Source organism: Sitophilus oryzae, unplaced genomic scaffold, assembly GCF_002938485.1.
Source record: "Sitophilus oryzae breed Bouriz unplaced genomic scaffold, Soryzae_2.0 scaffold_813_pilon_pilon, whole genome shotgun sequence".
NCBI lineage: Eukaryota > Metazoa > Arthropoda > Insecta > Coleoptera > Curculionidae > Sitophilus > Sitophilus oryzae.
This window is the reverse complement of record NW_022147432.1, coordinates 6000580-6014321: the sequence shown is the minus strand read 5'-3', so window position 1 is coordinate 6014321 and position 13742 is coordinate 6000580. Positions and strand designations below refer to the sequence as shown.

The 13742-nt window shown below is 36.0% G+C and overlaps 1 protein-coding gene across 1 annotated transcript in view; it reads left to right on the top strand.

The window, feature by feature from the left end:
• The first annotated feature begins 1019 nt into the window (after positions 1-1019).
• LOC115889434 overlaps positions 1020-13742 on the top strand; it is a 20654-nt gene continuing 7931 nt past the window's right edge. Inside the window, exons 1-2 of the mRNA XM_030909422.1 lie at positions 1020-1150; positions 4292-4517. Coding sequence (XP_030765282.1) covers positions 1020-1150; positions 4292-4517 — 357 coding nt within the window. The remainder of the gene's footprint in view (positions 1151-4291; positions 4518-13742) is intronic.

Here is a 13742-nt window from a genome sequence, read left to right as displayed (position 1 = left end):
GTTATAGGGGGTGAGCCACTTTTGAGACGCACCCGGTATATTAACCAATATCAAATAAAAGAAATAGCTGCTTATACTTATAAGCAGCTTTTTATTTTTTTCCGAAGTATTTACTTGGGACACAAAATATGTATAAGCTGCGATAACCAAACTTGCGAGCTTAACAGACGAATAGGATTGATTTGGGACGCCTATGGACGATTGAAATACATTTTCAAAGGGGTATTCCGATATGTTTAAAGAGAAAGGTATTCAATCAATGCGTACTACAAGTTCTAAAGTATGGTGCGGAGACCCTAACATTAACCAAGAAAACAGTACGCAAAATCAAAATAACGCCAAGAGCAATGGAAAGATTAATATTCGAGATCAATCTCTGAAAGACAAAGTACTGAATATCGAAGTACGGAGTCAGAACAAAAATCATGAATGCCATAGAGAAAATAACTACTTTGAAATGGAATTGGGCAGGGCACATTGCAAGGCTAAATGATGACCGATGGACGAAGAAAATAATTGAATGGAGACAAAGACATGATGCATTCAGGAGCAGAGGCCGTCCTCCAACCAGATGGCATGATGACTTAAGGCGTATCCACAGTAACTGGATGCAAATAGCTTAAGATAGGGAGTTATGGAAGCAAACGAAGGAGGCCTATGTTCAGCAGTGGACTTTAATGGCTGGTTGATAATGATGATGACGATTGATGTATATCTTAGATAGGTACCTTCATTTTGTCCGGTAAGGTTTGTTTATTTGTATTATTCGTCGAGTGGTGAAATGAATGAACAATATATACCAGACAACCAAACTTATATGGAATCACTCTTGATTTCTGACTAAACTTTTTGTAGAAAAAAAGTGTTGGTATACAACTTTGAGGTAAGACTTTTTGTTGTAAATAAACATAACAATAAAGAATAAACGACTGCTGCGATTTATTTTCTTGTGAATTTTGTGTAGAGTAGTAAAATCACGATTGCCCGGTAATTTTCATTCTATCTAAAAATATAAAAAAATGCTTTATGTTGGGTTAACAGATGTACAGAGGGGAAGAATTATTACTCTCACTGAACAAGGAATGCCCCAAAGAGACGTAGCAGTAATAGTAGGCTATACCCAAAGTGTTGTATCGAAAACATATGCAAGGTACTTGGAACTACGTACTCTCAAGAACAGGCCCAGACAAAGTCTTAAAGAGTCACAAATGAACAACAAGACCGCTTTGTGTGCCAAATTGCTAGAAGGACTCCCAATGTTTCTCATCTACACCTACAAAGACAATTTCTGGCAGCTACAGGTTTGAACGTTTCAGTTGAAACCATAAAAAGGCTTCGTGTTCGAGGGTTGTGCAGTAGGAGGGAGTTACAGGTCCCACAGTTATATGGGCAAAATAAAATTGACCGGCTAAATTGGTGCCTTCAACATCAAAACTGGACATTTGAGAATTTGTTCTTTTTTGGGATGAGACCAGAATTGGCCTAAGATCAGATGACCATCAAGGTCGGGTTCTAGAGCTCCAGGAAGACGAGCGAGGCTCCAGGCTGCCAAATCTGTACCAAAATATAAAGGAGGAATTGTACTGTTCTAGGTAGGTATTATTCTGGGAGCAAAAACACCATTGTTAGTACTTCAACAAACTTTAACGGGTCGGAGGTATGTTGATTTGTGCTAGAACCAATCGTTAGGCTTTAGAGACTGCAATTAGGGATAATTTTAACTTCATGCACGATAATGCACCTCCCCCTACCAGCAGAGCGGCTAGAGAATGTCTTGAAATGGAAGGTGTCATAGTTTTGGACTGGCCTGCATGTTCACCAGATTTAAACCCTATCGAACACTTGTGGGACCAACTTAAAAGAAGGGTTAGAGTTCGTCGAAACAATACAGGAAATCTCACACATATTATTGATGCAGCACAAGTAGAATGGGAAAACATACCCCAACACAATGTTATTAATTTAATAAGAAGCATGCCAGGGCGGATAGAAGCTTGCATAGAGGCTAGAGGTGGCAGCACGGATTATTAAAGTTATCCATTTTCTTTTTGTTTTTGCGTTTTCACGATTAAAAATTAAAATCTCATTTCGTTTCAGAAACCAAAAAAATACCATTGTGTTTATTTTGGGAACTGATTTTTTTATTGCCATATGGATTATTTTTCATCAAAAGTCGTTGGTAAGGACTGAGTTTTATTCTTAGACACAAAATTTACATATGTCTCAAAAATTATGAAAAATAATAGATAATCGCATATAGGTTTGGTTGTGTGTATGCAAGAAACATATTCACAGTTATTAAAGATAGAATATATCTGAATATTTTAATCTTGTTTTTGCTTTTGACATAACTTTTGTGACAATTTGTCATAATTTCAATTACAAGAATTACTCTGCACAACAATATTAGTTCTATAGCCAATTTATTATTCAAGAACCAAGAGATACGAGTTCTGACTTTTGAACATGCATGCTGTATTTTTAAAGAGATTTTCACTCAGGACACGCTATTCCCATACGGCCTAATGTAAGCAAATTTCAAAAACTAAACTTTAACAAGTCCATGAGAGACGTATTTTCGTATCCGGGGCTTGGCTGGAGAAGGAACAAGAAAAATAACGTGTATCCTTCAGGGATAAAAGTTGAGGATGGAAATGAAAAAAGATACGTACATGTTGGGGAATATTTTAACATATACGGTTATACAAGTGCCTTAAATATATTTTTATTTTTGTGTGTTATTGTCACACACTGAATGACTGAAACATGTTAAGGTTTTCTAAATATTAATGTGTGCATATTTAAATGCATGCATCTTTCGTAATGTTCCCTAGACTTCGTAGGCAGTAAATGAGTGGTTGCTTCTTGAGCTTCCGCAAGAAGCAACCAATTAATTGAATTTATCCAAAAAATTATCACATACCTTAATATTGACTTTAAACATATGCAGGGTGTCAAAAAATAGTGTATCTAACTTTGATAGATGATAAAAATAAAACAAATAGTTCCTATGAACATATATGTCCTAAAATTATGATGCTTCTTTAATCTTGTCTTAACAAGCAATTTCTTGTCTTGTCTTGAAATATTTTCAAGAATTAAAAAAAATCTTGTCTTGACCATCCCTTGAGAGTTGATTTCTTGTCTTGACTCAAGAAATCTTGAAATTTCTTGATATCTTAACAAAAGGGGAACCCCCGTTTAAAATTCGTTTATTAAAGGGGAACCCCCTGTTTAAAAGTCGCGGTGAGATTGGTTAATGTCATGTTTATGCTTTATGCGTAAAATCGAGGGTCAGGCATCTCAGGCATCTAATTTTCAAAAGATTCAAAAACTTTGGGCTCATTATACTACAGTAGCCAAAATCCCAATAATCTAATAAAATATAAGATAATACGAGTATTTTAGAAATTAAAAGATCTTAAGCAACTCTTTTACATTTTGAAAGTATTCACAACCTTCTGCTAATGCAACTTAAACTTAAGAGTTTGTGTGAGGTAGTAAATTGCAAAATAACATCGCCGAAGTTAGATGTAAGTACAAGGTAGAATTTAGAAATGTTAAATTGGAGCTCAAGTGTTAAAAATGCTTTAAATATTTTCTGCGATAACGTTAATTTTTCAAATCAGTTAAAGCTTTCAGATAATGAATGGGTTTTGGTGAGCAAAATTTGTAGCTACTTAAGAAGCTTTAAAACACTCTTCTTGAAGGTGAGAAGTATTGCACTCTTCCCACGGTTGTAATTGGTGTTAACTTACTTTTGGATAAACTTGAAATTTGGGCCCATGAACTTGACAATAAAATAGACAGAGATCCTAATGATGAGCAAATAATAGTTTGTATTCAGGCTGCTAGAGACACAATAGTAACAATAGTAATAATTGAAATCAAAACAAGATCAAGACAAGATCAAGAAGTTGTCAAGAAAATGACGATCCCTATGCTTTCCGAAGCTGAGCCCTAGAATGGCCAAATAAAAATAATATATTTTGTTTATTTTTAAGAACATTGGTAAACCGTTTTTCTTGAAATTTGGTAAAAAAAAAAAAAAAAAAAAAAAAAAAAAAATTAAATATTATAGAAAAAACCTGTATCAAACTAATAGGTCAAATCAAAAGGAGTTATTTTATTTAAAAAATGGGCTGTGCGTTAATAGAAACTAAACAAAGATGTGTGTTAACCAATAGACACCACTGGAGCGATGAGAATCCGCATATTGTTGTTGAAGGACACACCCAACATTCCCAAAAGCTTAATGTTTGGTGCGGAATACTAGGCGATAAAATTATAGGTCCATTTTCATCGACGGAAATTTGACTGGTGATGCTTATGTGGAAATGCTGAACAATTTGATAGAGCCAGCCATTGTAAATGAGGTTGAAAATCAAAGAGATTTGGAAGGAAATTTAACTCTTAATGAAGACATCATACACTTTCAGCAAGATGGAGCCCCTCCGCAATATTCTATTGTCACGGAAAGCGGTGGTTGGATAGATATTATCCAAGGCAATGGATTGGCAGAAGGGGTCCAATCGAGTGGCCGCCAAGGTCACCTGATGATAAGGAAGAGAATTTGCGTTATCGTAAAATTAGGCTGAACCATTAGTAAAACATCTTTGTGTTGGCTTTTTTATTATCTACATTTTTTATTTTTAGCTTTAAAATGGCAATGGTTTAAAAATGGTATTGATGAGATTAGAAGTGAGGGGATGGCACCTAGGGGTGGGTCGGGGTGGTTTGAAAAATACCTGTTTGCCTCATTAAGCTGGGTCCCAATTTGTAACTTATGCTGAAAAAATCACTTTTTTATAAATGTCCACCTAATTTTTCGTGTAAGGGATAGTTTTTCAATTTCACCCTAAAAACTTTATGATCATCGTTTGCCTAAGTGGGGTGTTGCCATTTAAGATTTTCAAGCGAGTAGGGGTGCCGTCTAAGGGGTAGGTCGGGGTGGTTCAAAAAATACGTCATATGTATTCCCCTTCGATATTATAGAAACGGTATTTTTTATTTTTTTGATATCTTTTTTGGTTTAAGAATTATAGCCATTGTAAGTTTTCAGTGGTCCACCCTGTATATGGGTATAAGATTTAAGAGAATAAAATTCTTTCTTCATTTTTTAGAAGCCATCAAACTTTCTTATCCTGATAGACAACTGGACTGATTTAAACGATTCTGTAAAATTATATCCCATCAAAAATATAGAATGTAAAAAAATGCCAAGTCTCGCAACACAATTCCTCCGCTATAAAAAGTTGTAAGATCTCATGTAAAACCAAGACAGTTTATTTTATTTAGTCTCTCTGTAAGCACCTTCAACAATTTTGATATAAATTGTTAGTATCAATATTAGTCATCTTTATTTCTATAATAATCATAATGACTTGGCAATTGCATGCATGGCACCATAATTATAAAAAAGAATAATCTATTATTTCGATTACTAAGTAAATCTAATAAACAGGGAAATAAACTTAAAGGAAATCGCACCTAAGCTTAAAAATTGGCAAGGGCCGGAACTGGTTGCAGTGAAGGGAGTAAACATCCCTAAAGGGGCGGCCATCACGGTCTTTCTGCCGAGGAGCAAGGGGAAAGACACCACCTACCTGCTCAGCCTTATCCAGGGTCAGAACTTCAATGTAAGGACATCGAGTTGGCGAGTCATCAACTCGAGAGAGGAGGGTCATGGTCAGGTCCTCACAATAGGAATGGGAGGAAATGAGGATGGGAAATAGGGTATTTCCCATCCTCCTCTGACAACAGTTCTTCCTCCGAGGGTACACACCCTTCCACGGTTGGAGTTTGGCCCTCCGTGCCGCCCTTCACAGTCGAGGAGCTTGCCTCCGGCTGAGGAACCCGTGAGATGGAGGCTTGAGGATCTGTCTCCATTTTCTTCCACCTCTTTAACTTGGTCTCTCCTTAGACCTGATACCGGTGTTGTCCCGTATCAATAATAGAGGATATGTCCCTCTTTCTCTATTGCCTCCTTGGATTTGAGGTCAATTCCTATTGTGAGGACTTCACCATGACCCTCCTCTCTCGAGTTGATGACTCGCCAACTCGATGTCCTTACATTGAAGTTCTGACCCTGGATAAGGCTGGGCAGGTAGGTGGTGTCTTTCCCCTTGCTCCTCGGCAGAAAGACCGTGATGGCCGCCCCTTTAGGGATGTTTACTCCCTTCACTGCAACCAGTTCCGGCCCTTGCCGATTTTTAAGCTTAGGTGCGATTTCCTTTAAGTTTATTTCCCTGTTTATTAGATTTACTTAGTAATCGAAATAATAGATTATTCTTTTTTATAATTATGGTGCCATGCATGCAATTGCCAAGTCATTATGATTATTATAGAAATAAAGATGACTAATATTGATACTAACAATTTATATCAAAATTGTTGAAGGTGCTTACAGAGAGACTAAATAAAATAAACTGTCTTGGTTTTACATGAGATCTTACAACTTTTTATAGCGGAGGAATTGTGTTGCGAGACTTGGCATTTTTTTACATTCTATGTTTTTGATCGGATCTTATTTCTTTTTGTAGGTTATTCTTCTAATTTTTTTTCGGGTCATTCAAAATAATATTAAAGAAGTTTGACTATCTATACTAATATACAAAATCCTTAACTGCTCAAACCACTCAACGAAGCTCAATTTTGGCATACAGGTTGATTCTAGGGTGTAGTGGTTCGATAAGAAGAGATTTTTCGAAATTCCAGTTCTAAGAGGGTGAAACCACCCCTCAAATATTACAATATTTTTTATTTAAAAAACGGTCAAGTTTCCGAAAAAAACGCTTAAACACGTATATTTTATTTTGTTTTTTTACATATTTCAAGATATTTTAAAAATGTATACAGGGTGTTTCGGAAAATCTGGCCATTGATTAATCACGATCCTGCTTAAAGCGCTTGACGTAAAAAGCTGATTTTTGGAAAACAGATTGACTTTAGGGTGTAGAGGTTCGATAAGAAGGGATTTTTCGAAACTCGAATTTTAAGGTAGTGAAACTATCCCTCAAATATTAAAATATTTTTTATTTAAAAACCGGTGAGTTTTTTTGGAAAAACTCTTAGACATGTATATTTTATGTTGTTGTTTTACATATTTTAAGATTTTTTATAAATTTATACAGGGTGTTTCATGTTCATCAAATATGACCATTGAGTAATCACGATTCTGCTTAAACTGCTTGACTTTTAAGGCTGATTTTTGGCAAACGGATTGACTGTGGGGTGTAGAGGTTCGATAAGGAGGGGTTTCTCGAATCTCAAATTCCAAGAGGGTGCAAACGCCCCTCAAATATTATAATATTTGTTATTTAAAAAACGGTTAGTCTTTCGGGAAAACGCTTGGACAAGCATAATTTACTTGGTTTTTTTACATATTTTGAAATTTTTTAAAATATCATACAGGGTATTCCAAAAAGTTGGGTAATTTCTTAACCACGATTCTGCTTAAACTGCTTGACGTAAAAAGCTTACTTTTGGCAAACGGATTTTTCGAAAGTCAAATGATTAATTCGACGCGAACGAAGTCGCTGGTACACGCTAGTAATTCATACTTTGAATTATCGTATAATTAATTAAGTCAGATAATATCAATTGAATTAATTCTAGTTTTCTAACGACTTGTGTTGTGTTTCCGACTTTCGTCATAACTCAAATATCAACTTTGCTTCAAATATCAAACAGCGCTTTCAGATGGAGCGGAGCGTCCGCGCGGACCGTCCGTCCTGTTTTTTTCAAGATAGCCGTCGTATGAAATCATCCGGATGGAGTATACGCGACCCATGTGAAATTGTTCATATAAACTCATGGTACTTGCTCGAAGTGGCGGACGGTCCGTCGCGGACGCTTCGCTCCATCTGAAAGCGCTGTAACATTTAAAAAATATTCAGAAATTATTATTTCAAGGAATTTATTACTAGTAGAACAAATATTGTGCTGGGTTGGCGTTGGTTTCTATGTAATTTGACAAATAAATAAAGCTGTCTCTTTGGTTGTCAGTTTTGAGTCAATATTTTTTAATTCTCTTTCGTGTCGATTCCTGATTGAATTGGAGCCAGAAATGGCTCAAAACGAAATAAGTAAATTACCAACAAATATTCAGGCTGAGCCGACAAACGCCATATCCAAACTACTTCCATTTAAATCCCGAATAACTTATGAAAAGGTATACAAAAATTTTCAAAAATAGAAGCAATTAAAAAACGTGCGAGAAGAAATAAAGTTTTTAACCTATCCTCCCTGTTAAAGTATCATTTAATCTACCCTTGCGGTTAAAGTACTATTTTATCTATAATTTTTGATAGATAAAAGTCAATTTTAACAACAGTTCCTATGGAAAAAATATACAAAGATGTAAACCTTAGAACAAGCTATAACATTCTGTAAACTTAGCTCTAAATAAACTACCAGTTTTATTATTACAACCCATTTTTTTCTGTTGCAATTCAATCTTAAAAACAATGGTAGGGTTTCGTAGAAACAGCGACGCGAGGTCAAGCCAGAAATATTTCCAGACTTGACCCCTGTCGAAGTGTGAAATCTGATACGACAGTCTGCATTATTGAGACCGTTTGAAAACCAACTACGCTGTCTGAGTAATACCGAGGTGTTTGGTTGATTTGTTTTTAAATAAAGACTGGTGTTTTACGAGTACTGATCGGTAGGTACTTATTTCTATGGCATACAACGGCAAAACCAAATATGACAAACAATCAATTTTCCACTATTGCTATTATATACAGGGTGGTCCATTAGTGCGAGGAAGTCCAATATCGTCGTTGTTGTGGAAGATATGTAAAATAACATAGATTATAATATGATCTTTATGTAGAATGTTTAGGAGGGGAGTAAATCACCGGGACCTTACAGATCTATTGTGTGTTCCCCTGTCTCGAGTTACAACGAGTTATAGCTCATCATACAGTCTCAGGGCTTTAACAAAAGCCAGTATCTGAGACGGCTCCACAGAGGCCAGCTCTCCATCCTCGACATCGGCCGTACCAAACTTAATGGCACGAACGGTCGTAATCTCGGCGCACTCAGTGATAAAGTGTTCTGGTGTTTTCCCATTTACCCCACAGAATCTGCATTCACCGTTGTCTCTCAGTTTCAGATATACAGGGTGGTCCATTAGTGCGAGGAAGTCCAATATCGTCGTTGTTGTGGAAGATATGTAAAATAACATAGATTATAATATGATCTTTATGTAGAATGTTTAGGAGGGGAGTAAATCACCGCGACCTTACAGATCTATTGTGTGTTCCCCTGTCTCGAGTTACAACGAGTTATAGCTCATCATACAGTCTCAGGGCTTTAACAAAAGCCAGTATCTGAGACGGCTCCACAGAGGCCAGCTCTCCATTCTCGACATCGGCCGTACCAACATGGGCGCCGGAAGAATGAAATTTAGGGGGGGGGCAAGGTAAAAATGAATAAAAAATTGACATTTTTGATAATTATTGGGAAAACTGGAAATCGTCCGATTTTCACCAAAAGTGGTATACACCCTATTTTGAAGTCGTAGATTACGAATCTGAACTTTTTCTTGGCGGTCTCTTACCGTTTTTCAGAAAAACGAAACATAATTTCAATATCGAATTTTTGTTAATTTCTCATATTTTAAGGTTTTCTAGCACATTTTGTTAGGTATTTAATAATCAATAATGTTTTTTGCTATTTTCTGTTACTTTTTTAACTAATTCTATGCATAATAGAGAGAAGAATTTGCTAAAATAAATTTGTAAACAATCTGAAAATGTTAGGTTGCTAGCTTTGTTCGGATTCTTGTTATTACCGATTCTGAACCGTCCAAGAACTCTGCAGCGCATGCGCAAATGAAATAATGTCTTCATATTTCCTTCTGCGCATACGCATCACAGTTCTAGGACGGTTCAGAATCGATGAGAAACCCGAAGTAAGCTTATGTGTTTCTGGCATTTAAAGCAACGCTGCCAATGCTAAACCTAAATTTAGCGTGTTTTTTTCACTTATTCTGGAACTACGAAAGGCGGTCGCTAGAAGAACGGCTCCTTCCCATAACTGATATTTTACCAACGAGATCTGACTATTTATATATACACCTATATCCACAAAATTACGCGGAAGAGTTTTGATTGCATTGGTTTTAACTTCTTTGCGGAGGGTTAATCTTTTTTGATATAATATAACAACAAAAGATTAACACCCTCTCTACATGAGAGATGCAACAATGCAATCAAAACTCTTTCAGTAACTCGACAGGTATACATACATACATAAATATACATACTATTATGTATGTATGTATGTATATATATGGTGTTAATCTTTTTTGTTGTTATATTATATCAAAAGATTAACCCCTCCCACAAAGAAGTTAAAACCAATGCAATCAAAACTCTTCCGCGTAATTTTTGTGGATATAGGTGTATATTTAATTATTTTTCGATCTCATAATAGGTAATTTATTTAAAATTCCTAATCACCCGAAAAAAATAGAAGATATGGCAACGTTGTAAATTTTCAAATTTCTAGTTTAGGTCTAGAATATATTTGTCTCTCTTATTACATAGGAGAGAGAAGAATATATCAAATGTCAAACTTCCATCTGGTCTCAATTTTCTTTGCTATTTTGTTAAGAAAAGTGTTTTCAGTAAAATGTTGGACATTTTTTCTATCCCCAATCAAGTGTGGCTTTTAGATAAACTTTTAGATAATATAATGAAAACATAGTGAAATTATTACTTTATAGGGCCAGAAATAAAAAGAAAAAATTCAATGTTGAAATAATTTTCCGTTTTTCTGAAAAACGGTAAAGAGACCACTCCAAGAAAAAAGTAGATTCGTAAACTACGACCTCAAAATAGTGTGTATACCAATTTTGGTGAAAATCGGACGATTTCAGTTTTTCCAATAATTACCACATTTTTTATTATTTTACAGGTAACACCTAAAAATTTCATAATAATGATTATTTTTTTACAAATGGATGTAAGAAGGTTTTTAGTTTTATTGTTTCAGGATCCAGGGGGGGGCAAATGCCCCCTCTTGCCCCCCTTGTCCGGCGCCCATGCGTACCAAACTTAATGGCACGAACGGTCGTAATCTCGGCGCACTCAGTGATAAAGTGTTCTGGTGTTTTCCCATTTACCCCACAGAATCTGCATTCACCGTTGTCTCTCAGTTTCAGCCTACTGAGGTGCTCGTTGAGGAGACAGTGTCCTGTTAGAAATCCCGTGACAATCCGAAGATTGTTTTTACATAAATCAAGGAAAATCGTTGATTTTTCTCGGTCGTAAGTTCTGAGGGACTATATTTGGAGTGTATTGGACCGTTGGAGGGCACCCATTCCAGGTCACGGATGGAGTCTTTCACTTGGGAAGCAGAACGGTTCTGGTCTAGTTAGTGTAGTGTTCCCTCCTTTTCTAGCTAGATCATTTGCTTTTTCATTCCGGGCGAGCAGGCACCCATAGTAGGAGGACTTTATTTTCTTTGCCTAATTTGTTGAGGCATTCTTTAATTCATTGACCCACTTCGAATTGATATGGTTACTGAGTTGATCGCGTTTAGTGCTGCTTGACTATCGGATAAGATAAGATCATATTATTAAGCTACCTAATCGATCTTTGTCGTAATAATAGCGGTAATATATTACCGCAAATATCTGCGAAACCCTTACAAATTTAAGAACACTTTAAATACAAAAGATATTCATTCACTTTTTCATTTTGCATCTGAAAGCAAAATAAAATAAAGGGTATTGCATTTAAAAGAATTGAGATATAGCATTTTAGAGGGGTGCAATTTAACAAAAAAACTTTATCATAATTTCATATTAAGTAATTCACCACAATACATCAAAACACTTTACTTTTGCACTGGGCGCGCGTTTCGCTAACTATATTAGCATTATCAGCAAATGATTAGGCAATTCAAAAACTTAGTTTCAATCATTTGCTGATGATGCTAACATGGTTAGCAAAACGCGCGTCCCGTGCAAGAGTAGTGTTTTGGTATGTTGTGGTAAATCAGTGTTTTATTTTGCTGCTGAATGCTGATTGTTAACCACATTCAAAGAAAATATATAATATGTCATTATTCCTAATTATAATAAGTCCGAAGAAAGGAGATAGATATAGGGTTTCATCGAGACCAGAAATCTCGTCTCGAAGGCAATTTCTCGTTTCGTCTCGATCATCGAGACGAGACATTAACAAACTCTCGGCTCGATGTTTTTCTCGAAGTCAATTTCTCGATCTAGATTCGAGATTCTCAAAATTTCGAGTCTCGAAAATAAATAACTGATTTATTATTATTAAAAAATTGGCGCCGGGAGGCACGTATAGCCACCCATACTAAAATATGTTAATAAACAGTTGGTACGCAGTTCTTTTAGTTTCAAAGTAAAGGAATTTTTTCAATTTTTTTTATCTTAAAAACTGCGACTTTGATTGATTTTGATGTTATTACAAATTTTGTTGCAAATATTATTCCTAATCTTAAATTGAAAACCGCGTTTCGCTAGCTACTGTAATTTTGGAGTTTGGATTTTTGGATTTTTTTAAAATTTCAACCCCCTTTTAACCCATACTAGTGATGGGTTGTTATTTAACTATCTGTTATTTTATAACAATTATATAGAAATAACATAACGCAACCGTTACTACTTTTAAAAAATAACAGATATAAAATAACGATACGCAGAGATCGACTTTTCGTGAAACGAAGTCGGCGCTCTGCACCGCCACGAAATTCGATGCTGCTCGATTCCAAAAAACAACTAGTATGGATTATGGATGGAAAACATGTTATTTCGATGTTATTTCGACAACCATCGATACAGGCGGCGAGATACAACGGACAACGGAGTGGGGAATGCGCTACGGCGCGGCGCGGCGAACGTAGCTGCATCGGTCGATGGTCGTGTGGGGCTTGCAACAGCTTAAAAATAATAGGATATAAAAGAAGCAGCTTTTTTGAAACAGTTGCAGGCATAACGCCTGGCGGTCGAGATAACAGGAGTGGGAAAGGAACGCTGCTGCATCGGTCGATTATTGATGGAGGCTCGCAACGGGTGGGAGAAGCAGTCATTTTAGATCCGTTGTTTTTTAACCTGTTACGAGCATAACACAGCGACGGTCGAGATAATCGGAGTGGGAACGTAACGCTGCTGCATCGGTCGATTGTCGATGGAGGCTCGAAACAGGTTGGAGAATAACGCATCAGTTGTTTTAGATACATTGTTTTTCAACCTGTTACGAGCATAACGGGCGGAGGTCGAGATATTATGGCGCTCTATGTTTCGGTACTTACTTATTAAGTTTTAATATTTAGGTATTTATTTATTCTGAAAAATTTTCAGAATAATATTTTAAGATTTTTTAAAAATGTATACAGGGTGTTTTGAAAAATCTGGTCATTGATTAATCACGATCCTGCTTAAAGCCCTTGAGTAAAAAGCTGATTTTTGGAAAACGGATTGATTTTAGGGTGTAGAGGTTCGATAAGGAGGGATTTTTCGAAACTCGAATTCTAAGGGGGTGAAACCACCCTCTAATATTAGAATATTTTTTATTTAAAAACCGGTGAGTTTTTCGGAAAAACTCTTAAACACGTATATTTTATTTTGTTGTTTTATATATGTTAAGATTTTTTAAAAATATATACAGGGTGTTTCATAAACTGCTTGACGTTTAAAGCTGGTTTTTGGCAAACGGATGGACAGCAATACGCGTAACTGAACGAAGTACAATGAT